At 43.9% G+C, this 22,641-nt stretch overlaps 1 protein-coding gene across 1 annotated transcript in view; it reads left to right on the forward strand.

The window, feature by feature from the left end:
• The first annotated feature begins 850 nt into the window (after positions 1-850).
• lmx1bb (LIM homeobox transcription factor 1, beta b) overlaps positions 851-22,641 on the forward strand; it is a 44,157-nt gene continuing 22,366 nt past the window's right edge. The window contains exons 1-2 of the mRNA XM_031849206.1: positions 851-1,552; positions 2,008-2,194. Of these exons, the coding sequence (XP_031705066.1) occupies positions 1,414-1,552; positions 2,008-2,194 (326 nt within the window). The 5' untranslated portion in view covers positions 851-1,413. The remainder of the gene's footprint in view (positions 1,553-2,007; positions 2,195-22,641) is intronic.

Here is a 22,641-nt window from a genome sequence, read left to right on the forward strand (position 1 = left end):
AACGTCTTGATACCATCGTAAATACATGTACTGATCTCTCATTAATTATTATATATATATATATATATCATTTTAAAATAACGCTCATTTTGTTGTTTTGGGATTTTTAAATATTCAGATTGGGTTTGACACGAGGGCTCATTAACATATTTAGCTGCTGTGTCCCTGCAAAAATAATTACAGGACAGGCCTGTATTATTATTACTATTATTATTATTATTATTATTATTGGGGCTTCTCCCTGACCCAGAGATGGATAGCCATGGTTTGTGGTGCTGGACAAACCGCTGTTATCACCCCTGATCGCCAGGTGCATCAGCTGAAAGGGGACAGCAGCTTCAACTGGAAACAATACACAAAGGAGCAAGGGAGGCATGTGATGCTGATCGGTATTTTTCACATACTGACGGAAATATAAATATAAATTCATGATAAATATATTATGTTTATTCTCTCACTTCAAGATTGTATAGTATGCTAAATGACAACATAACGTTATAGAATGGTTTTCTCAGTAATACCGTGGCGTAATACGCCTAATGATTCTCTTATAGTGTATTATTATCTGTTATTATTATTAGTAGTAATAGTAGTCGTCTATACATAGGGTTATGGGTTATTATTATTGTTATTATGACATTGCATTGTTGCTTCCGTGTAAAGGCAGGCGTCTGTAAAATACCAGCTTTCTCTCTGCTCTTCTTCCATGTGTGTGTTGTTATTGGACTGTGTACAGCGCACTGTACTCCTCTCCAATAGCATCCCAACCGCAGTGAATGGAGGAATGAAAAAAAGTGTAGCCATGCATGCAAGAGTGGGAGGATCCACTCGCTTCAATCTCGATCTCAGACTTTTGCAGCGACAGGGGCACAACCAGCCAACCGTCTCTGGTGCTTCCTAAGAGTTACTGCCGGGACATATACATACATACACCCTCCTATTTTTGGATTTGTTGTCAAGTTGTGTTGCTTCCTTTTTTTTTCTCCACTTTTTAACAAAACTGTTATTCCGTGAAGAAATCCCCAGCTTTCTCCCGTCGGCTCGAGGACGAGAAGTTAAAGCTTCCTCAGTCCTCAAATCATAACAGGTGACTGTTGAGAGAGGGTTTTTTTTTCCTCCACGTTTATTGCCTCCTTTCTGTCTCTCCACGCTTCTCCTGACGCGTCGGGGATATGTGTAGCCGGTTTACACTTGCCTCTGCCGTGTAACTATTGCGAGCATCAGAGTCGAGCTTTTTTTGCGTTCCATCTAAGCTCATTATTATTATTTTTTTTAGTTTTCCTCCTCCGAGCTGCAGGCTGTGCGTCAAGCGGAACTCGAGCGCTCTCAACAGGTCCCAGCCTCGTCCTCGCTCTGCCTCCAGACAGCGGTGTGTGCCCGGGATTCTCCTGTTCCTAGTTTGACCGTATTCTTATGGATATTGCAACAGGTCTGGTGTCACTGGAGCGCCTCTCCACCAGAGAACAGTCCGAGACGTGCATCATGCTGGACGGCATAAAAATCGAAGACCATCCCCTGCGATCGGGACAGGCCACGCTCGGAGTCATGCTCGGTGAGTCTTCTTCTTTTACCCTAAAAAAAACCCCCTCAGCGAATCACTTTGAACCATGCATGCACAGGTCAAACACAACACTGTTACTCCGGTCTGGATGCCATTAGCCTATACTGTGCATGCACACTGCTGTTTTGCTTACGATCATCAAAAGTTTATATTAATGCATAAAACAGGATTTAAAAAAAAATACAGATAATAATGAAAAATCGTATTTTTAATCTAATTGTGAAGGGAACCCATCACGTGCGACTCATGCATGTGCAATCGGTTTGAATGAGGTCATCTCCAACCCTTATATGTAGAAACAAATATGACATTACATCCTTTTAAACATGCTTTTTTTATTAGATTAAAAACACACACGTCAATTGATTTATTTACACTTTAGAGTTATTAATCAAAGAGCACAGCTCTTGACTCAGGCCTTCTCTCTTTTCTGACGTGTTTTCCAGGGACTGACTGTCACCATCCCTCCGTGTGTGAAGGATGCCAGCGTCCCATCTCCGACCGCTTCCTGATGAGAGTCAACGACTCCTCGTGGCACGAGGACTGTTTGCAATGCACCGTGTGTCAACAGCCCCTCACCACCAGCTGTTACTTCAGAGAAAGGAAACTTTACTGCAAACACGACTACCAACAGTAAGCACAATCCTCTGAGAAAAAAACAGAAAAAGCTCTGCTCTCCCACCTTTTTTCTGCGTTTCTTCAAATTGCTTCAATGGTATAAAAGAAGAAGAAGAATAAGAAAAAAAGACACCGTGATGGTTTTGGTTGGCCAGGAGGCCTTGTGTGTGTGTGTGTGTGTGTGTGTGTCAGTGTGTCAGTCACAGTGCCAAAATACAGTCGTTCAGCTAATGTGAAGTTCTATTTGAATTCTATAAGATTTAACAAACATATCTATCAACATGAATATGTATTAAACTGATGTCATTATTTGCTCTGCCGGAGTTCAAACGACCTGCTCGAGACTGCATTATAAAACCAACAAGAGCGAGTGGAATCAAATCTGAGCTTTTTGTGAGCTCGCGCAAACATTTTGAGTTATGAGTGAGATATGGAAATGTCCGCAGCAGAGTGCTCACACTGGCTGGTGGACGCTCGGCATTCGCGGTCATAGATTATTGTCATATGCTCGGCTTTCCTATTGTCACGGTGGCCCACGGTGGTGTTTCCACGCATTTGTGTCTGCGGAACGAGCGCATTTCTAACAAAAAGAGATGTGAGGCAACGCAGGCCCGATAATGTGCAGGCGGTTGCATCATGTGGCATTTCCTCCTCCTCATCAGCCGCTTCAGATTCATTCAAAATATGGAAAGTATAATTTCTGTGGGTTTCTTCATTGAGTGAGAATCCACCACGCACTGTAGATTTATTTTCCGATCGGCCCAAATTCACTTTTTTCTGTCGGTCTGATGCCTCGATTTGCCTGAAATATAATATTTTCAAATTTTGTTTTTATTTATTTTACGTTTCCAATCAGTCGTGTTTTTATTTTAATTTTATGCTATTTTTATTTAATTTCAGGTTATTTAATTTGTATTGGATATGACGTGTTTTTGCATCCGGTATATGAGACATGGCAACAATTTAACGGTTTAATGAAAAACAACTTGCGCTTTTTATGTCAGTTATACCTGCAAGCTAAATGCCCTAATGTAGATTTAATAAGTAGTAAGTTCATAATTAGAAGTTTCAGCATTTGCGCACGCGCGACTCAAGTATACACAAACACACGCACACAATTGTAAAGCCATTCAAAATGTAGTGTTACATTATCCAGTAAATTACAAGTTTCAGCGTTTTAAAAAAAGAAAGAAATCGAACTTATTTTGGGTTTAAATGCTGGAGTTTGGTTAAAACAGCAGACTACTGTGATTAAATCCAGATTGTTAATTTGATCATTTATTCTGTCAAATTCACAGCAGCACAATAAAAAGCAAACATACTTATTAATATTACAGCCACTAAAATAATAATTCCAGTAATTATAGATAAATTGAAATAATTTAGGAATTGCCCCCTTGTGCTTTTTGCTTTATAGGTAATTACAATACATTTTCACATTTTATATTGGGCCTGTGACAGGCAGTAGCATGGCAGCCATTAGCCATGGAGTAGGATAAATTAGTAAATTGAATTAGAAAATGATCACATAAAATCAGCAGCGATGGCAGATATAGTAACAGAAGTAGCAACAATGCTGTTTGGCCTGCGAGGACCCCGGGGTGCCCTGTGTTTCTCATGGCATGAGCGCTTTTCATGCTTGTCACTACATTTTCAGCTTTTTGTGTCCGGCCTTTTTAACAATTCTACTTCGATTACCAGGACATTATGTCTCTCTGCTAGATACCTCGCGAGCAACAAAGAGTTACATCTATAGCAGTGCGTGCCATTCATCCAGCTTTGTGACGGCAGTGTAGTCGCCTGATAACAATGGAAAATTCATAGCAGTAACTCTGGGATACCAGACCAGAGCCACGACGTCACGGCTCAGAGGTGGCTGCAAGCTGAGACTGTCCGGCAGGGAGAAGGATCTCTTTCTCATGCCTGTTATACAGCGCTCTCCATTTGTAGTTTTTTTTTGTGTGTAAAGAGAAGAAGACAGACATAAACACACACAGGAAGATCTCTTTTGCCTCCAAATGATACTCTTTCCTGGCATTTAGTTTGTGATGTGCCTTTGAAGCACCATATTTGGTGCACAGCTGACCATTTCCCCCGTTTCTGTGCTTCACTCTGAATGCTGTGAGCTTGTGTGGCAAGTCCGCTCACCCCAGCCAAACACAGCAACCTGCTGGGCAACGTCCTGCTCTCACACACTGTTATTCATCACATCTTTTAATTCTTCACCCTCCTTCCCGCACTTATCTTTTCTTAAAAAATGTTTACCCCTCCCAGGTTAAATGCTAGCTGGAGGGTCCCTTATCACATAGACAGAAGTAATCTTTTTTTTTGTTTATTCTATGTGCATTGATGGGAATTGGCACCTTTTTGACTTTTATGACACCCATTTAAGATACATTTGTCAGCCCACAAACTGCTATGGGCTGTGTAGAGAGCTCCTTCCCTTACAGAGGTCTTCGTGCCTAATTACATTCCTATAGCAACTGATTCATGCCCCGTAATCAGCTCTCACTAGCTATAATAAATCAAGGAATTGGCAAGCAGTCTTATTTCTGCACCTTTGGAACAGGTTTAAGTGCAGACGGGGGAAAACAATTGTGTACTGTGTTATTAAAACTCCCACCAACACAGTTCAACACATCTTGCTCCATATAGTGCAATTATATAGTAACAAGATTGGATTATATTGGCCTCTTTTTATGCCAAGCAGCTGCCCTGTATTTATCGTCCCTGTCTGGATACAAAATTTGTGAATAAGGAATATTTTTGATGGGTTTTAAGATGCAGGGTCCGAAACAATCCCACACGTACAGATTGTCGTGCACGTTTTCCAGAGGAGGGGAAATAGAATTTGATATATTGCAGAGGAGGAGAAATACAGCAGTATAGCGCTGCCTTTTGCAAGAATATTTCAGAAGGAGTTTGATAGAATTGAAGGCAAAAAGGCAGAGCTGTCAGTTGGACGGGAGCCATAGCCGCAGAGGAGGAACAAGCTTGAACGAGACGGGCGGTATGTAAAAGGTAGAGTGGAATTACACCACCCCGAGAGAGTTTGTTGTGCCCTGGTGTTTGGAGGTCAATTATACATCATTAGGAGGAGGGAGATCTTTTCCCCAAGGGAGACCTTTCCTCTAACCGAGCAGATGCTTTGAAAGGAGCCATGTAATAAGGCCTATCACTTGACCAAAGTGTTGGACAACACCCCTGTAATGGACTGACTTGTTAGAAACTGCCATGGGCTCCATCTACAAAACATAACATTAACTGAACTGTATTTTACACCACGCTGTCTGCTTCTGGGTCCTGCTGATGTCTAAACTTAGCATTTCACCGTGGATTTTTTTTCTTCTTCTCCTTGCTCTGTAAACTTTTACTTTCTTGCAAAATGTTATTTTAGATACATCGGCATGCAGATTTTTTTCCCAAATTTTCAAATTCACGTGCTGTAAGCAAAATTAAATTCAGGTCACGGTAGTAGTAGAAAAACACAGCGGTGATGAGGCCATAAAAGCAGAGCTCCCAGAACCTGTCTCACCTCCCATGTACGCTGGACGATCCCCCGGTGTGCTGAGAGGTGCTTTTTTAGAAATGTTTGGAGTGCCCTCCTGTGAAATTGTTGTTTTTTAATTAGCCGTGCTTGGGACTCTGCAGCAGTGTGTGCCGGATAGATGCTGACGGCTGGGTTTCTGTGTTAGCTCACCGAGTGTGTGTTTTACTCACTCTAGGGCACTCCCGCGTGGCCTGGCACTTTGTGAACGCTCATACGCACACCCCCAAAAAAAAAAAAAAACCCAACTAGGATGTACTTTGTGTTGTCAACCCAGCTGGGTAGTTTTGCAGTTAATTAAAGACTGTCCTCAGTTCTTCTAAAGTATTTCAGGAGCAGCTCTGATATGCGGGTGCACGTTTCTTTGTGCAAGCCATTCTAACTTTCTGCTATACTTTTTCTTTTTCTTTTTTTAATTTCTCCCTAAAAAGGATAAAAATGTGTCTTTAGCCACTGCTCTTGGGTAAATAAAAGAAGGACCTCTACAGAGAGACAAATCTAATGTTAGAAACACTAAGCCAGATAATATTGCTTCAGCTTGCTGGGGTTTTTAGTGCTCGGCAAGGAGCTAGCTGAAGCTGGCCCCGTTCCTCTGTAAGGAAGTATTGGGTTTTATGTCAACATGGCTTGGCCTGTCCCAGCAGCATACTAGGATGCATCATCTGTCATCTCATGGTTTGCTAACTGTACCCCCCCCACCCCACCCCAGCATATTTAGACCCGTTAAAGGACCTGTTGGAGTGATATTTATTTGCATCACTTGCTACAACTTGAATTCTCAGTTTTTTGTCCTTTCCGGTTCCCACAAATAGCTCTTGAGTGATAAATATTTGATTTCAGCGTATCGTTTTACATGAACCCTTGTATATATGGATTGTGCTGTTATAAATTGTGCACCGGCTACATCTATGCAAGCTTCAATAGCCTTCTCTTTATATTTACTTCATGTTTTTGTGAGGCTGTCAGTAAAGTAAAGTATTACGTTATGAAATCGTGGGGATTTCATAAATGTTTGTATTTTAAAGGCATTTCTGTGTTTTAGTAGAAATGAGTGGGAGCAGTATGAGTGTGTGTGTGTGTGTGTGTGTGTGTGGAGCTATAAGCATACTAGTGTGTATGACTGTGTATGTAGCAGCAGCTGGAACACAAAGCACTTTGCAGGATGCTCTGGGAAGCCACAGAGGCTCAGCCACGGTAATGCCCATCACCACTTTAGAGGCCAGACTGGTGGCGAGGGATGTGGAAAGAGGTCTCTGTGGCTTTGTGTGGGGGAGCTGTAGTGCAGGGGAGGAGAAGGATCTGCAGAGGGATCTGCCTGGTGTGCTCACATTACACTGGATGATAGCAGAGGGGTGCAGAGGAACTCAAGCATGCAATTTGTTGGTAGCCACAATTTAACCTCATCTCCTAAAGCCGGCTGTTAGGCAGCCAGTGGGACATGTCAGTCAATCGGGAATGCTAATCAGTGACGGTGGAGAGAAAGCCCTCGGCTCGGCAATGTAGTGATTTTCATTACTGGCTCCAAGTCCACGAGCCTTCAGGTTTATTTTCACAGCATGACAACTCTTCATAACAAAAAGGAAAGCAACCACAAACCATTAAATGCAATTTACAAATTAGATTTTGGCTAAATCTGTGAAATACTGTAATAGCTTTCTTAAAGTAGCCAGCCGAGGAATACACACTCAGCAAATGTTTTCAATTTCAATTTGCCAGATTACATGTTTAAATCGGAAGAATGAGCATTTCTTTACTCGCCGGATTTTTGCTGCGCTGAAATTATTCATTTCAAATATAATTTACGGTGTGTGTGAAAGTGTAACATTCACAGAATTATTCCCGCTCGTTTCTTGTATTTTTAATGACATTTTCATATTTCTCATTGTCTCATTCTGCTCCTGTAGTTTGGAAATAGCCCCGGCTTGTGTCTTCCAGGCAGCCTGGTCGAACGTGCATGAGAAATTGAGACATGGCCTCCGCTGCTGGCTCGCAGGATCGCTTGCTGGCCCCAGCTATGTATATGTGATCCCACTCTGGAATGTTTTTCCAACACGTAGGCTTTTCACAGATACACTAGAGAGGGCTGGCATCATAGTGGCAAGTGCTGCATTCAGACTGTTGTGTGCCCAAGGCTTACTCTCACACTCACGTCACACATTCTAGCTCTACATGGGAATGGGCAGAGCAGTGTGTTTGTCTACATACACCCCAGGTTTTTGTGAGGGTGTGGACGTGTGTGTGTGTGTGTGTGTGTGTGTGTGTGTGTGTGCGCGCACTTGCTTCCTCTCTCTGCTGCTTTCTTTGTCTCTAATCTAAGCTCTCTCCTCTGCCTCACATTTGCTGTCTGTATCTTAAAGATATAGTTCAGCACCTCATCTTAGTTACATGTCTAAATTTCAGCACTATAGCTTTTTGTACAGATACACATTTCTTTATCTTTGTATTTTTCCTACCTCTTTTAATCTTCATCAAATGAGATTAGCCCCCAAATACCGGTATTCCTGCCCAAAGTGACTGACAGAGATTTGCACTTTTATCATTAAGTGTGACACTAAGCTGGTCGCAGCTTTGTCTTCAATGGAGGGTCTGACGGAAACGGGGGCTCCTAATCCTTTTATTTGTGTCGGACCCAGAAATAGGGAAGAATGGGGCCGGGGTGGGATGGGGCTGCCGAATGCCACGGCCCTTCAGACCCCGGCCTCCCCAGCCAAGTGAGCATGAGACTCATCCTATGTGGTCTATGCACTCGAGCGGACGCATACACACTCATGCGCACACAGGCACACAATTTGTGCATCTACAGTATGTTGAAGTGTGTGCTCAAGCAAATGCACACGATCGTGAATACGCCGTCTTGTGTTCGAACACATATGTTCACCCGCTTTTTGCGTTCCAATCGCAGATGCGCCCACACATGCACAGTCATTTTGTGACCTGCTCACGGCAGAGCATGTGACTGTCTGTGAGTGCATGGGTTGCAATAAGCAGGAGGTTCAGTCTAGGATGAGATTAATAAAGTTTGCCGGTTCCCTGGTCGAGGTCCAACGCTAGGCTTTTGTCTGCGGCTCACATCGGGGTTGTGGGGCTTCAGCTCCTTTTGTGTGTGCACTCTTGTGGTAATCCATCTCCAGCGGGAGTCCCCTGGGGCACTTTATTTACTCATTCAACTGTTTGGAAGTCTGTTAGACTGCAGATCAGATGCAGTGAAACCAATGTGATTACTTTAACCAGCACTTGCAGATTCCTGCCCAGCATCTCCTCTCACCCGGAGCTGGTGTGCCCTGCAGGTGGGAGGGAAGCGCCACACTGGCTCATCCCGCTCTGTCTGTCCTGTTTACCAGCCTGGTTCGAGGGCTTATGAAAGTTCTGCATTAGTTATTGAACCTCCTGTGCCTACACACTGTAGAGCTGACTTGAGTCCTTTATTATCCTTGTGTATTTGAGTTTATTATTTTTCTCCCTTGCATCTGAAAAGACGTGAGCTCCAAAACTGGTGGCTGACTGAAATTTGTCTCTCTTGCAGCAGATCATAATTCAGCGCCATAGCAATTGTGGTGTCACGGTGTAAAAACTAACATCTATGTTTTATTGCAAACAATGAGATGGATTTGGTTATCCATCCATCAACATAAATCCAGAGCTATGTATTTGGGACTAACCCCCCATGTTAAACCGTTGCAGGCTGTCAGGCTTTCTGAATTTACTCTCCGCCTCTTCCCGCTGGCGTGGCTGGGGAATATGGTTGAAATCAGCTGCCAGGACCGGCATCTACAGTGAGAGCTCCCCAAACTCGCTGTTTAGAACCAACCGCTGATTGGTGATGGCTGTCTTGGCGAGGAGAGTAACCCCGTATGAAAACAGTGCAGATTGGGTTTCCATGCATCTGACTCACTCTCCTCTTCTCTGACGCCCCCCCACGGCAAGCCAGCGTGATTTGTGCATGAGGTCGCTTGACCCATGGAAGCTTCAAAAAGCAGCGAGGGGAAATATTTGGATGATCCTGATGGGGGAGTGGAGACGTGGGAGGGAGGCAGAGATGATGATGGGGGGGGGGGGGGTAAGAGCAGGGCTAAGCGGTGTAAGGCAGCGCAGATGTGGAGTCTCTGCAGTGCAGCCGTGATGACAGAGGAGTGTGTGCGGACAGCAGATGACTGTCCATCTTGGACTCTTATCCAGACACCCACCACTAGCGTCCCGTAGGACAGCTGTAACACAGACGTCATGTTCTGCATAAAACGGTGGCTAACAGTAGAGCAAACCGTGCACAAGGGGGGTTGGAAGGAGTTGCAATAGAAGAGGCATTTTATCATCAGTACCCATGCGCTGATACTGATCGTCTGTACCTCACCCCCTGCTGCCCCCCCCCCCCCCCCGATCCCTTCTCCTCTCCCTTTACCTTTTCTTCTGCCGGTTGGATATTAATGTTTCCCAGAAAGCTGCTTCTCTGGAAATTCCATGAATCATAAACGCTGCAAAATGATCTGGTGTCTATGAAATGGATGGATAAGGGGATAAAACATTAAGATTCTTCAAAATGTTTTTTGTGCATGTGTGATTTCGGAGTGCTCTCAAGATGGAAATTTCTATTCGGTTGCCTTGAGAAGAAAAATGCGTTGCTGCATTTGAAGGCTGAGTTGTTTGCTCCATTCATCTACATTTTCTCCTCTCGCCGATTGTATTGTTTGATTCAACCTCACAGCCTCATAGCTCATTATTTATGCACAGAATCTGCCTCTGGGGCCAGTTCACTGGAAACCCCATTGAACAGAAATAGCTGTAGTAGACTGAGGCTTGGTGCGAACCCAGACTCAGCAGTTAAAATAGCAACGCTTTGGTCTGAGGCAGCTCCAATCAGTCTTTGGCCTCTATGCTCGTCGCTGCCTCCTCCTGAGAGTAGGTGGGTTGACTGACCCCTAGGGTGTCTGTCTGCCTTAACGCCGGCCCTGCAGGCCCAGCCTCACAGGGGAGCGCAAGCCCCGGGCCAGAGTTGTGCTCTGAAACCAGAGCTCCAACGTTGTGTTGTGATCCCAGCTGGAGAGACAGCTCTGGCTCTGAGCGGAGCCCTCTCGCAGCGTGCAGCCGGGGTCACCGGTGGCCTCTCAACCTTCATCACTCCACTGTGCTTTTGCACAACACCGACTAGGACTACGTTATTTATTGACCCAAAGTCTTTTGTTCTTCTAAGACTCTGTCTAGCAACAAATATCAATCAATTACATCTGTAGAACGGGAGGTTAAGCTACACAAAATGTTAGTTCTGCCTGTGCAATTTTCAAGACGAATGTTTCGCATGACTTGTACTGTCAGCAATAGCACTCTGTCAGTGAAATACAATGTCATCTGTTATGTCTGTGTTGGATGGTCTCACTTTAAAACTTTAATCTGTAAAGTACCCATAAAATGTGGTTTTCGGAAAATCGCCACTTTTGAGCGTTTGTGGTGTGAGTGTCTTCAAGTCTGTGTTTTTGCAGTTTCTCAATACAGCATGTTTATCATATGCTATCCTATAGGTTCCAGCCTCGCTTTGCATTCAATCGTGTTTTTTTTTGCATTCCTGTGTGAACGTGCTTGCATGTGTGCAGCCATATGTGTGTGTAGTGTGCCCTCTTGCGTGTGTGTGTGTAGTGGGTCTGTCACTCGGCCAAGCATTGGACATGCTGTTGGCAGGCGACACAGTCTGTGGATTCTCCTCTTGGTCTTGCTGCTCTGGAGGCAGAAAGCGGTGCGTGCCACCCAAACCCCCCCCCCCCCCCCCCCCCCCCTCCCCCCCCTCCCTCCTCCTTTCTATCATCAGCAGACTGGCCTTCTCCCTGCTCTCCATGCTCTCCTTTTTCTGGGCCCCAGAGCCTGGGCTGTGGCCTGTGGATGAGTGCTACATCCTGGCTGTCAGCACAGGGGTTAGCTGGGGATTGGCCTGTGGTGGAAGTGCAGTATCAGGCCCTGTCTGTCAGCTCCTCGTTTCACTTCCTCCCGCCCCTCAGCGCGCAGGCTGCAGTCAATGGCACAAACATACGGCGAGCTGTGACTGCCTCAGATCTCTGGCTTGAAAATGAAAGGATCACCCTCAGAATAGGCATATTCATAACCATGCCAATGAAAAGTGGCTGTTTAAAACCCTTAAGTGCTCGGGTGTTGTGTTTTTAAACAGACCGCGAAAGCTTTGACATATGGTTTACTATTTCACCCGGTATTTCATTTCAGGTACTTTTAACAGTCGCTGTCTGACTTCCGAGGAAGGACCACTCACCCATGTGTGTGTTCGCATACAGTTACAGCTACCTGGCAACCGCTTTTTACTGGAAAGACCTATTTCCATTTATCAGATTGATGAATGTTGTTACTCAAGATATTTCATAAACCTTGTGGGATAAATATTTTCGGCCAAGATTCAGATTTTGTGCATATACACGGAGCCTCTGTGTACAGATTATCTGATTCACACGTACATACATGCTTACACACACATGGACACACATCTGTACTGCACATGGTCGCTGACAGGCCTACACATGTCGGAGGATTTGCAACTATAATCAGATTAATTGGACCATCTCTCCTTGGAAACATCACACGTGCACATAAAGGCCTCTGGTAGCTTTCAGCTGGATGCTGCTTTACACTAACCAGAGGCCAGGCAGCAGGCGCAGGGTCGGCAGGGTCGCAGCACGCTCTCTGGCATCAGCATCTCTTTATGGCTTCCATGTTCGAAAAATTATTACAGCACTTACAGCCTCGTTCTGTCTGACAGAGCAGGAATTTCTATCTGTTCCTCTTGAGGGTTCCGGCTTATTTAAGCTGAAACTTCCCCCCCCCCCCCCCACAACATAAACATGAAGGTCGGTGTTGCTTGGAAGAAGCCTCGGCGTCTTCAAAGACAGCGGCAAGACATGCTTGGCCTTTGCGATGAATATTATAAGTACATTAACCATAATCCTTATGAAGATTCTCCAAGCTGTATGCAGGTTCAGCGCCTCAGTATGCACTGTATGTTTTTCTTATTGCCCACAAGTATGTCTATGTTAGGGACTATCTACACACATGCTGCCATTCATGGTTTTATTATAGGTTTTAGCCTCACCACAACCCATACATAGGAAAGACTAATGCTTTCTGTCTCCTTTTCAAATTGTGTAATGTCATGTTATCTATATATACTTCTGTTGGCATGTATTTGAGTAAATATTGAGTGTATTTAGGGCAACTAATGAGTCATCATTACTGGCAGTAAACGGTGTTAATGGTCGGTGATTCACAACCAGGGGTACCTGTGCCCAGGGGGTACTTCAGGTGCTTCAGTACTTCAGTGGGTGCGTGTAAATATATTGCAGAAGCTCAAGTAATTTGGGAAAATAGAAATAACAATTTCATTTAACAAAAAATACTGCTACAACACGTGAACACCATATATTGAGACTAAGAGTTGGCCCTCTGTGAAAACTAGTAACAGAGGAGGTAGAATTGTGAGCTAAAAGTAATGGAAGAATTGTTGAATTAGTTAACTGAAAGTAATAGACAAACAGTTGAAATATCAAAACCTAACAGGGATGCACCGAAACCGAGATCGGATATCGGGCAAATACTGACTCAAATAGCTGGATCTTTTTTTTAATTCCAGAATATTATGTATTTAGTATATAAAAACAATTCAGCAAATTTATATCTATATGTCAAAGTTTTGAAAACTAACGTTTAAGTCTAGCCAGCTGTTGCCTGACACATACAAGAATGATCCCAGTCACTGCCACACATTGAGGCATCTTGTAAATTAAACTCTGGTATCGGATCTGTACTCGATATCAGACGATACCCTGAACCCAGGTATCAGTATCGGGACTAAAAGAGTTGGATTGGTGCATCCTGAAAGGATAAACAGTTGAAAAAGTTAGGTAAAAGTAATAAATATGCAGTTGAAATAGTTAGCTAAAAGTAAAAAACTGTTTAAACGGTTAGCTGTACCCTAAAAGTAATAGACAGTTAGCTGAAGGTAATGGATACACAGTTTAAATAGCTAATAAATAAATGGCCTCAATAGCTAAAAGTAGCAAATAAATGGCCAAATATTATAACAACCACTGTTGTATCAATAATAGTTCACTTCATCAATAATATCACTTTTAAAACTGATGTCACTGAAAGGGTACTTGAGTTCATCTGACAGGGCTGCACTAGTTTGGGAACTGATTTTGTGGGTAGAAATATAATATTTATACACAAGTACCAACTTCCTCCCAAGAATAATGGCTGTATGAATTTAGTTTAGTGTCATTTATTTTATCCATCTCCAAATAGCAGTGGGCTGTGGTTTACCAAATCAGAAATATTCAGACAGTGTTAAGCTGTCCATCACAAAAAGACCTTCTCATGGGCTACTTCCTTGTGATTGTCATGTGGGAAACCCCCCCCCGCGCCGCTGGCACTTAAGACGAGCGAAACAACCCATAAAAATGTATTTTGCAAATAGTCTATTGCCCAGCTCTGGTTCTTTCACACATTCTGGCTCTAATGCGCTCTGACACACCCTAAACAACCACCCTCTCAAAGAGTACATCTAGTGTGGAGCGGCGGTTTGGTGTCCAGGGGAAGCCTGTGGTTCTGGAGCCAGAGAAGGAGTCGTGCCCTGCCGTCCCACAGAGATGACAGGAAGATAAGAAAGAGAAGTGGCCTCTCTGCACAAAAACATCCCACCAGGAACTAACCTAACCTGGGGGAGAGATGGAGGGCTTCAGGGCTCTTGTCAAAATCTATCCTTACTGGAAGAAAATACACAGAAAAAAAAACACAGTTTCTCCGTCAAAGTGAGGATTCCTTAATCAATGTCGACTAGAAACGTTAGTCATTCAGTAGCCATCAGACTCCACTGTAAGATGTTCCTGTGGTATCACAAATATCCAGTTTATACGACAACAGCCTGCCTCTGCATGTCACAACTTTGGCTACAGAACAGCCACAGAAATAAAGAGGGGGTGGGCGGCAAAGTATAAGCGACAGACTCTTGGCAGACATAGCCCCTACAGTTATAACTTAGAATACTGCTTATACTTTGCAATATTTGAGAAGGTGAAGTGGAAAGGTAGCCATTTCTCCGAGTTGATGCGTAATGAGGGAACCGTAGGGAAGGAGGAACAGCGAGCGGTTTCTGGAAGCGGCACTAACACAGGGATCAGCAGCATTAAAAGAGATTTACAACCCTAGCTCTTAAGCAGTTTTCTTTTACTCAATGGTTCCTCTTTTACAGATATTTCAAGGAAGTAATAAACTGCACTGACAAGCCTTCGAGTGTCTTTGAAACATCCCTCATGGGCAACAGAGGTCCATCACTTCTATCACAGTGGCTCTGCATCGTTATTTCTGCAGAAGTCGGCCTGTTTCTCTCTGTTAACAGCATTTGGTCTCGACTGGATATTATGATCAGCTTGTTGTTGTTTGCATCAAAGAAATGTTGCGTAACTAACTATAATACATCAAGCGTTACATCACCCCCAAAGGGTAAGTCAGTTCAACATTTATCTGGTGGTGCTTTTGCCTTGTGGTTAAGGCCTGCAGACTGTTTTTCCTGACGGTTAATTTCTTTTGAAGCTGTCTGCATGGTCCAGAATGAGGCCCTGCACAGTATAAGATGTCATACTCCCACTGTGCTGACCAACTTGTTCTGTGGGCCTTGATGTGCCCATAACATTTAATGGTACTTTGGCAAATGTTAATGGAAACTCTTACTTTGTCTAGCAATCGCATTGTGTCCCCTTCTCTCTGCTTTAAAAAAAAGAAAGAAATCTATTTCCCATAATTATTTGTTTTCGCCTTTGATATACTGAAGAATGGCTGAGAGCAAAAGAGTGGAAAGAATATGCATTATCTGCTAATTATTAAGATGAAGGGTGGGATAAATAAACCAGGACGAAAGGGAACATTTGTCTTGAGTAAGGCATGGTTCTCTGCGTTCTGCTACCCACAGCATGGATCTTTGTTGTCTCGCTGGGACAGCAGAACATCACAGAGTGTCCCTTTTGGATGTGGAGCTGGGACCAGGGTTGGGCGAAGTACTCGGTAGGAGGAGAGGGTTTTAGGTCATGCCGTGGCATGTAAGTCTCTCAGTGTGGGACGAGGAAACATCTCGACCTCGCACAGGTTCAAGAAGAAGCAGCCTGCTTCTGATTAGTCCCTCTGATTCGCAGTGATAAACAATTCCTGTGGTCTCCTGCTCAAAGACACAACACTGGCAACGATTGAGTGTTCACGGGTGGTTTGTGTGTTTGTATGTATGCTTAGACATGCAGGGTTTGAGTCTGTGCTTTTGTGTGTTTAAATATTTCCAAACATTAGATCTAAATAATCAGTATCTTACCAAAAATAGCACGAGTTGTGATTAATCTGGTTGGATTTGGTCGTCAGTTACATCTGTGCATGCTTGAAATGGAGTAATGTGATGTTCTTATGCTCTAGCATGACATCAGAGTTGTAATTTACAGTCCAAAACATGAGGGGTTTGTGGTGATCTTATTAACTGGGGTGAGATAGTCACATGTTTCAATAGCAGAATAGATTAAAGACGTACATGATATCTCTTCATGCCAAATCTGCAGGCCACAACTGTCCCAAACCATAACCAGAGGGTGATGGAGGAGTTTTAAAACATTTCACTCAGACGGTCTGTTGTCTTCTTTTTGTGCACTATATACTGCCCTTCTGTTATTTTCTCACTGATTGGAAGAAATCGTGTTTGACTTTTTCATTCTCAGGGAATTTCTGGGGTCTGTCTTACAAGAGAGAGTATTTTGGCGTTAGACAATAGCCTTGTGTACGGCTCAGGTCGACTTCTCTCTGGCGCTCGTCGACCGGGAATGTTTGATTGAGGTGACTGTTTTAGCTGGGTACGTTCACAAATGCCCCCTGAATCCCCCAACCCACGCTTCATGCAAGACTACACATAGGGGCAAAGTTCAGGAATCCATTTTACTTTTTAGACCTTAGGGAAGGTAAACCATATGTTTTTTGCTTTGTTTTCGTATGTGCTCATGTTCAAATCAGGTTTTAGGAGTTTGGCCGCTTCATGAGCCAAAATTTTCTTGTGCGTGTAGCCTGTAGGAGTCCTGCGGGAGTGGGAGTGGTGTACCACCCGGGCCCGTCCTGTCCAGTCATTTGCTTGAGGCTACAGCTTTAAGTGGGAATTATTACTTGGGAGATAAGTATGGAGATAAGCCGGTCCTGGGCTGCAGAGATGTATGAGGTGTCTGAGCACTGCGAGAGGTGCACCTGACCTGGAAATGAATGGCGTGAAGGTACAAGTGCAGCACGTGAACCTCCTTTATCATCCGGCCCCTGTCTGGTAAGCGCAATGCCCCAGATCATGACACAGATGTTAAATTGTATTTTTGTGGGATTATAAGATTCTATCTGGTGTTTAGGTTAAAACATCAGTACTTTGTGTATTGTTGTACTAAAGCTATAAGGACTATGAGGTGTGAGAAGAAGGTTGAACCTTTTGCTTTACTCTTTAAATATGCAAAGTGTGATATATCAAAATATTATATAAGTATTGTTACCATTCGATAATTACTGACTCGATAATGACAAGGTCTTATATGTTCATGGAAAATAATAACGAAATAGCTCAATAAAAATTGTTGTCTTCCAAAAAAGTCAGGTTGCAATTCCCTCAGCAAAAAGAAAAAAATGCATAAACCTCCCCTGCCTGATATTTTGTGTACAGTCCCTAAAAGCTATATTGGTTTACTTTAAAATAAATGAAATCTCAACATTTAGTGTCTTCAGCGTCACTGAATGCAAATGGAATTCAGCGTCTAAACACTTTATTTTCTTCTCAATAATTATGAGCAAATACACAATTAAGGGATTGGAGATTCTAGTGATTTGCGTGCCGTTTCAATGAGGTGTGTGGGAGAAACATTCATCTTGCTTGGTATGTTAATTCACAGCTCCGGGGCCTGAACCAGCCGTCATTCTTTGAAGTGTCTCTTCTCCCGTCAGGTGAACTTGTGGCCCTCGTGTTTATATATTAGACAATCTCTCACATGTAGAAGATGATAAAGTTGACACGTTACAGGGTGTCAACGTTGAGGGGAGCGCCAACACCCCAACAAATTTGAGCTTTAAATATGATGACACTTACATGCCAGAAGAGGTTGCTCATTGGATGGCTGCCAAAAAAACAAAAAGAAGCCAGATCTTTAAGATCTTACAGACATTGACAGTGAAGCAAAGTGCTTACAGGATCATTTTGTGTTCACCTATCTATCACTTCTTTGACTTACAAATCCCTTTAATCCATTTGATTAATTTAAAGAACTTGTTGTACGTCTGTGTTGCACATTTCGGCTGGTTAGCTAACTGGAACATTTCTCCTTATCTGCCAATATTGCTTTTTTTTCTTCTTTTTTTTCACCAAAACTCTACTAAGAATCATTGTCAGGCAGCCAATTAATGTCCAAAAAGGTCACCCGCTGTTATGATTGAAGCGAGCACTGGTGGTTTGACCCGCCGCACGAAGAGTTATAGGTGGCCGGTCAGCTTGTCAGTCAGGTTGGGTGGTTTTTTAATCATTTCATCTTTGCTGGGGGGCTCTCCTGAGACCCCTGCAACGTTTAGCAGTCTGCAGCTCAGGACCCCGGGGCTCGTCTAAGCTCTGCCTGTATCCGTGCTGCCATTATTAGCTCTGCTCTCCAGAGCACGCCGCTCATCTCTCCCCTGAGAGGGCGGCTGAGAAATGAAGCGAGCTGGTTGGGCGCGGCAGTGGAGGGCCAATAGCCCGACATGGAACAGTAATTACTCCATTGATATTCCTCACACAATAACACTGTCATCTCTCATTTGCATAACCTCGGCTCTGCTCGCCACAGCAGATGAATGCATACGATCTTGTCAGGAGGCTGCAGGAGTTTAGATGGCGTGTGTGAGTGGAGGGGTTTTTCACCTCCTTCTAGGTGCCAGTTTTGTTTCAAACATGCAGGATTAACTGTTTAATTGCAATTAAGTTGACAGAACGAAAGATGAATCCACGTTTCTTCTGTTCTGTAGAGGTGTCTGGCTCAGCCGTCTTTGTGGTATTAGAGCATAAACAACAAAATGGAGAGAGGAGGCTGTGGTTTGTAACGTTGTATGTGCACGTGTGAGTCTGCCTGAGAGAATGAGAGTGTGTTGAGGGGGTGGGGTGTCAGCGGATGTCATAGGGCCCTGTCTCAGTCCTTGGTTAATGGCCATTGGTCATAGGCTGTCTCCCCTTTATTTCTTTTGCTCTCCTGCTCTATCCTTCCAGGTCTCCCGCTGGAGCAGCGCCCTCAGGCACCGCATCATTTATTGCTGTCAGGAGTCACAGGGGAGAGGAGAGGGAAGAGAAGAGAGAGAGGGGAGGGGGGGGGGGGGGAGGAGGAGGGGAGACAGGGAGAAGATGTGCTGCAGAGAGAAGCCAATGGAGGCGATGGGGAGAGGCAGGCACGCTAGACTGTCAAATCTCAGCCTTTGAATATTTAATGGAGCCTGGAGTGTTTATTTAGTTAGCCTGTCGATTTTTACCGCTCTGTCAATAGCGGCTCCCGTGTAGCCTGCTGATGATCTTTAGTGTCTCTTCCCCCAGGAGAGGCCAGGCACTAAATGCAATTATGGATTTTCCTGCACCGCAATGTGTTTGATATTTTTACTGATCTAATTTGCAATCTGGTAGTTTATTGTTTGGCATTTTAGTGGCGCTCAAGTGGCGAGGCAAATTTGATTTCCCCTCATAATTCTTTATAACTTCATTAATGCTGTTAGCACATTGGCACAGATCTTAAATAAAGCTAGAGAATCATCGCATGGATGAATGCATTCCTCATTTTATTGTCTCCTTGCCCCATTCTTTTTTTTACTGATTCTGGTTCTAATTAAAAATCATCCTAGTGGTGTGCTGTCTTTGTGAAATATGAAATCATAATCTGATTTGAATGGCTCCCTTCACAGAGAGGCATGCATATTCAACCATACGCCCAGATTGGTTGCGGGCAGGGTGAAACCGAATAAAAACAACTTCCTTTCAGTGGCATTCAGCATCTTCAGAGACAAACGAGCGTATTAGCAGCAGAGCAACAAAAGAGGCAAAATAATGCGGCCGATTGTCTCAGGGAGAGACAGTGTGGCTCCACGTGTTTCTGTAGAGCCGTAGGATTTCTAGCCCTATGACGGATGTGTTAGTTAGAGGGGCAGCATTAGCCGTAATGCTGTTAGCATGTAGCCGTGTGAGTGATGTGCTAGTTAGATGCCCAGCAGTAGAGCTAATGGTGTTAGCGTGTTGAGCCTTCAGAGGGATGCAATCGGTTAGGCTGTGATGGATGAGTGTCGTGCCGCAGAGGCCTGCAAGCCTCCTCATTCGCCAAGCTGTCAGCTTCTTAAGTGGACGTGCACAATTAGTACTGAAATCAGAGACCGCTTAATCTGATGGTAGGCTTTACATTCAGTAGGAAAAATGGCTCATCTAGCCGGTGGTGAGTGAATGATGACCGCTTAAAAAAAGAAAAAAAAAGAAGAGTCAAAGCAATGTGAGAGAGAAGGCGCTGATACACATCTTTCTCATTCAGTGTTCCAGCAAATCTACAGTCAGTAGTACATGACGCTCAAACTTGGTCTTGGTTGAGAAACCATTGATAGAGGAGAGCTGTATTTCAAGAGCTTTATCCCACAACTTCCTCTCCGTTTCACATTCAAATGAAATTATCTTTAAAAGGATCGAATGCTCTGTCGTCGCCACAGTTCTCTGCTGCTGAATGACTGAATGACAGACAGATGCTGTTGTGTGTCTTAGAAAGCAGAACTCACCTGCTGGTTCAGGGGGAAAGGACAGCGCTATCAAACACCCGCAAAGCACGGGACATATTCTCACATCATGGAGTTTCCAAAACAAACAGAGAACATATCAAAGGCAAGTGTAGCTCTGCTGTACTACTACAGGTCAACAAAACCTGTTCTCATTTGGCACGCTGTGCACATACCTGTCATTACCAACCAGGTTACCAGCTTGATTCATCTGTTGCTGTGATGACAGATTACATAATTGCATTTTTGTAATGTCACAGTTATTATTTAAAACTTTTCACAAAACGATTTATTAAATCTAAGTATGTAGTTTTCCTCTTTTGTCTGGATTACTCTCCATTCATTCAGCTAATTACTGTGGTGTTATCCCACACGATGTAACAATACGAATTTGCATGATGAGAAACATAATGATTTACTGATATTTGAAAATTGCAGCATGGGTTGAGTTTGATAGATAACTTCTATAAGGTAAGAGAAATTATTTACAGACATCTAAAGATGCTCCAGACATAAACTCTCCTATAATTCTGTCTCTAGCTATAAATTACGAGCACCGTAATAGTATTACCATTTCTGATGATTCACTTGGAAAAGATCTCTATGAACATCTCTGCAGTGTTACCATATGTACTCTCTACAAACAGAAAACACGTTGCTTTTATTTTTAGTTAAGCCTGCAATTGCCCATTTGAACACAAGCTTTTATTTTGTAAAAATGTCTCCTGACAGCAAAGATCCCCTCTCTAATTGAGGACTGTCATCAAATCAGCTGCAACTCTCACCACTTCCTCTCTTGCATCACTTGTGGTTTCAGAAGAACGCAGACCCTCTCGGCCAAATCGTACTGAAATGAGTAGAGATGAGACATGTTTGCACTCCAGCTATGTATACATTTCATTGTCCTTATCAGCTCAGATGACAGGGGGAAGGAGGCTGAGGAGGATTTCTCTTGGAGCAGGAAATGTCGTTTCTCTGTAATAGTTTATGATTCATCCCTCCACCTTTGACTAAATAATGAGGGATGACAATTAGAGCGGGCCATGAGAGTAGGAATCAAAGGGTTGAGATTCCCCTTGGCAGAGTCGGGCCTGTCTGAGTGTGCTCCCAGCAAACTGGATCCAGATGTCGAGGTCTGTGCTGCCATAGGCTGCTGCTGCTGCTGCTGTTGCCGCCGCCGCCACAGCCTCACAACAGGCTCTTTCTGCCAGCCAGCAGCTAGCCAGCCAATCTCTCAACCTCCATGCTTGCAAACATGATAGGAGACTGGGAGACAGACAGACATGTGAGAGCCTGGGACAGAGGCCCCAGCTCCAAATAAAAGAATTCCAGCTTGCGGCCCTTGCAGCAAAAGTATAATTTCTTTGCACGCTGTGATTTATCTAACCCTCGGCCCGTGTCTCTATCCTCTCTTTGTCTTCCCTTGTCCCTTAGTTTGTGTCTCTTACTGCTTACCGTGCATGCTGGCAAAAAAAAAAACCCGCGATGGATGTAAATAGGATTTTAATAGGTCTAATATATTTACAGATTGGCTCGAAATTGTTGCAAGAGTACCAACAGATATAAAATGTATTTATTTATTTGTGCTTTGATTTTCATCCAACTTTTTTTCTTTTCAAAAAGAAAAAGGTACAGCCCAAAGGTCGCTTGTGATTCGATGTGTCTGATGGCGGAGAAGATGTGGGTGTGGAGTCACGGGGGGTCGGGTGTTGTCACTCAACGCGGCGGCCGAATCAATGGTCCGGCGTGGCAAAGAAAAGGCCAGCAGAGCGCTATTGATATGTTTAACAAATTAGCCCCGATGACGGCAGGTGTGATTGTGAAGCGAGGCTCTGGGGTCAGCTCGTCATATGGTGGCTAACAGACACGATATTGCTGCGTGTCCTGATCTCTCCATTCCCTCACAATGGCATTAGGGGCACCCCAGGGAAATAAAGGGTCCCACTCCCCTATCCCCAGTGCTCTTCAAATTAACTCCCCAGAAGGTTAAGCTCCCTGATTCATAATTATTCAGGCCCACCACCAACACCAACACCACCACCCCCTCCACATCCACTTCCCAAACCCCTCTCTCTCTCTCTCTCTCTCTCTCTCTCTCTCTCTCTCTCTCTCTCTC

The sequence above is a fragment of the Anarrhichthys ocellatus genome, unplaced genomic scaffold, assembly GCF_004355925.1.
Source record: "Anarrhichthys ocellatus isolate YVR2014 unplaced genomic scaffold, GSC_Weel_1.0 scaffold9, whole genome shotgun sequence".
NCBI lineage: Eukaryota > Metazoa > Chordata > Actinopteri > Perciformes > Anarhichadidae > Anarrhichthys > Anarrhichthys ocellatus.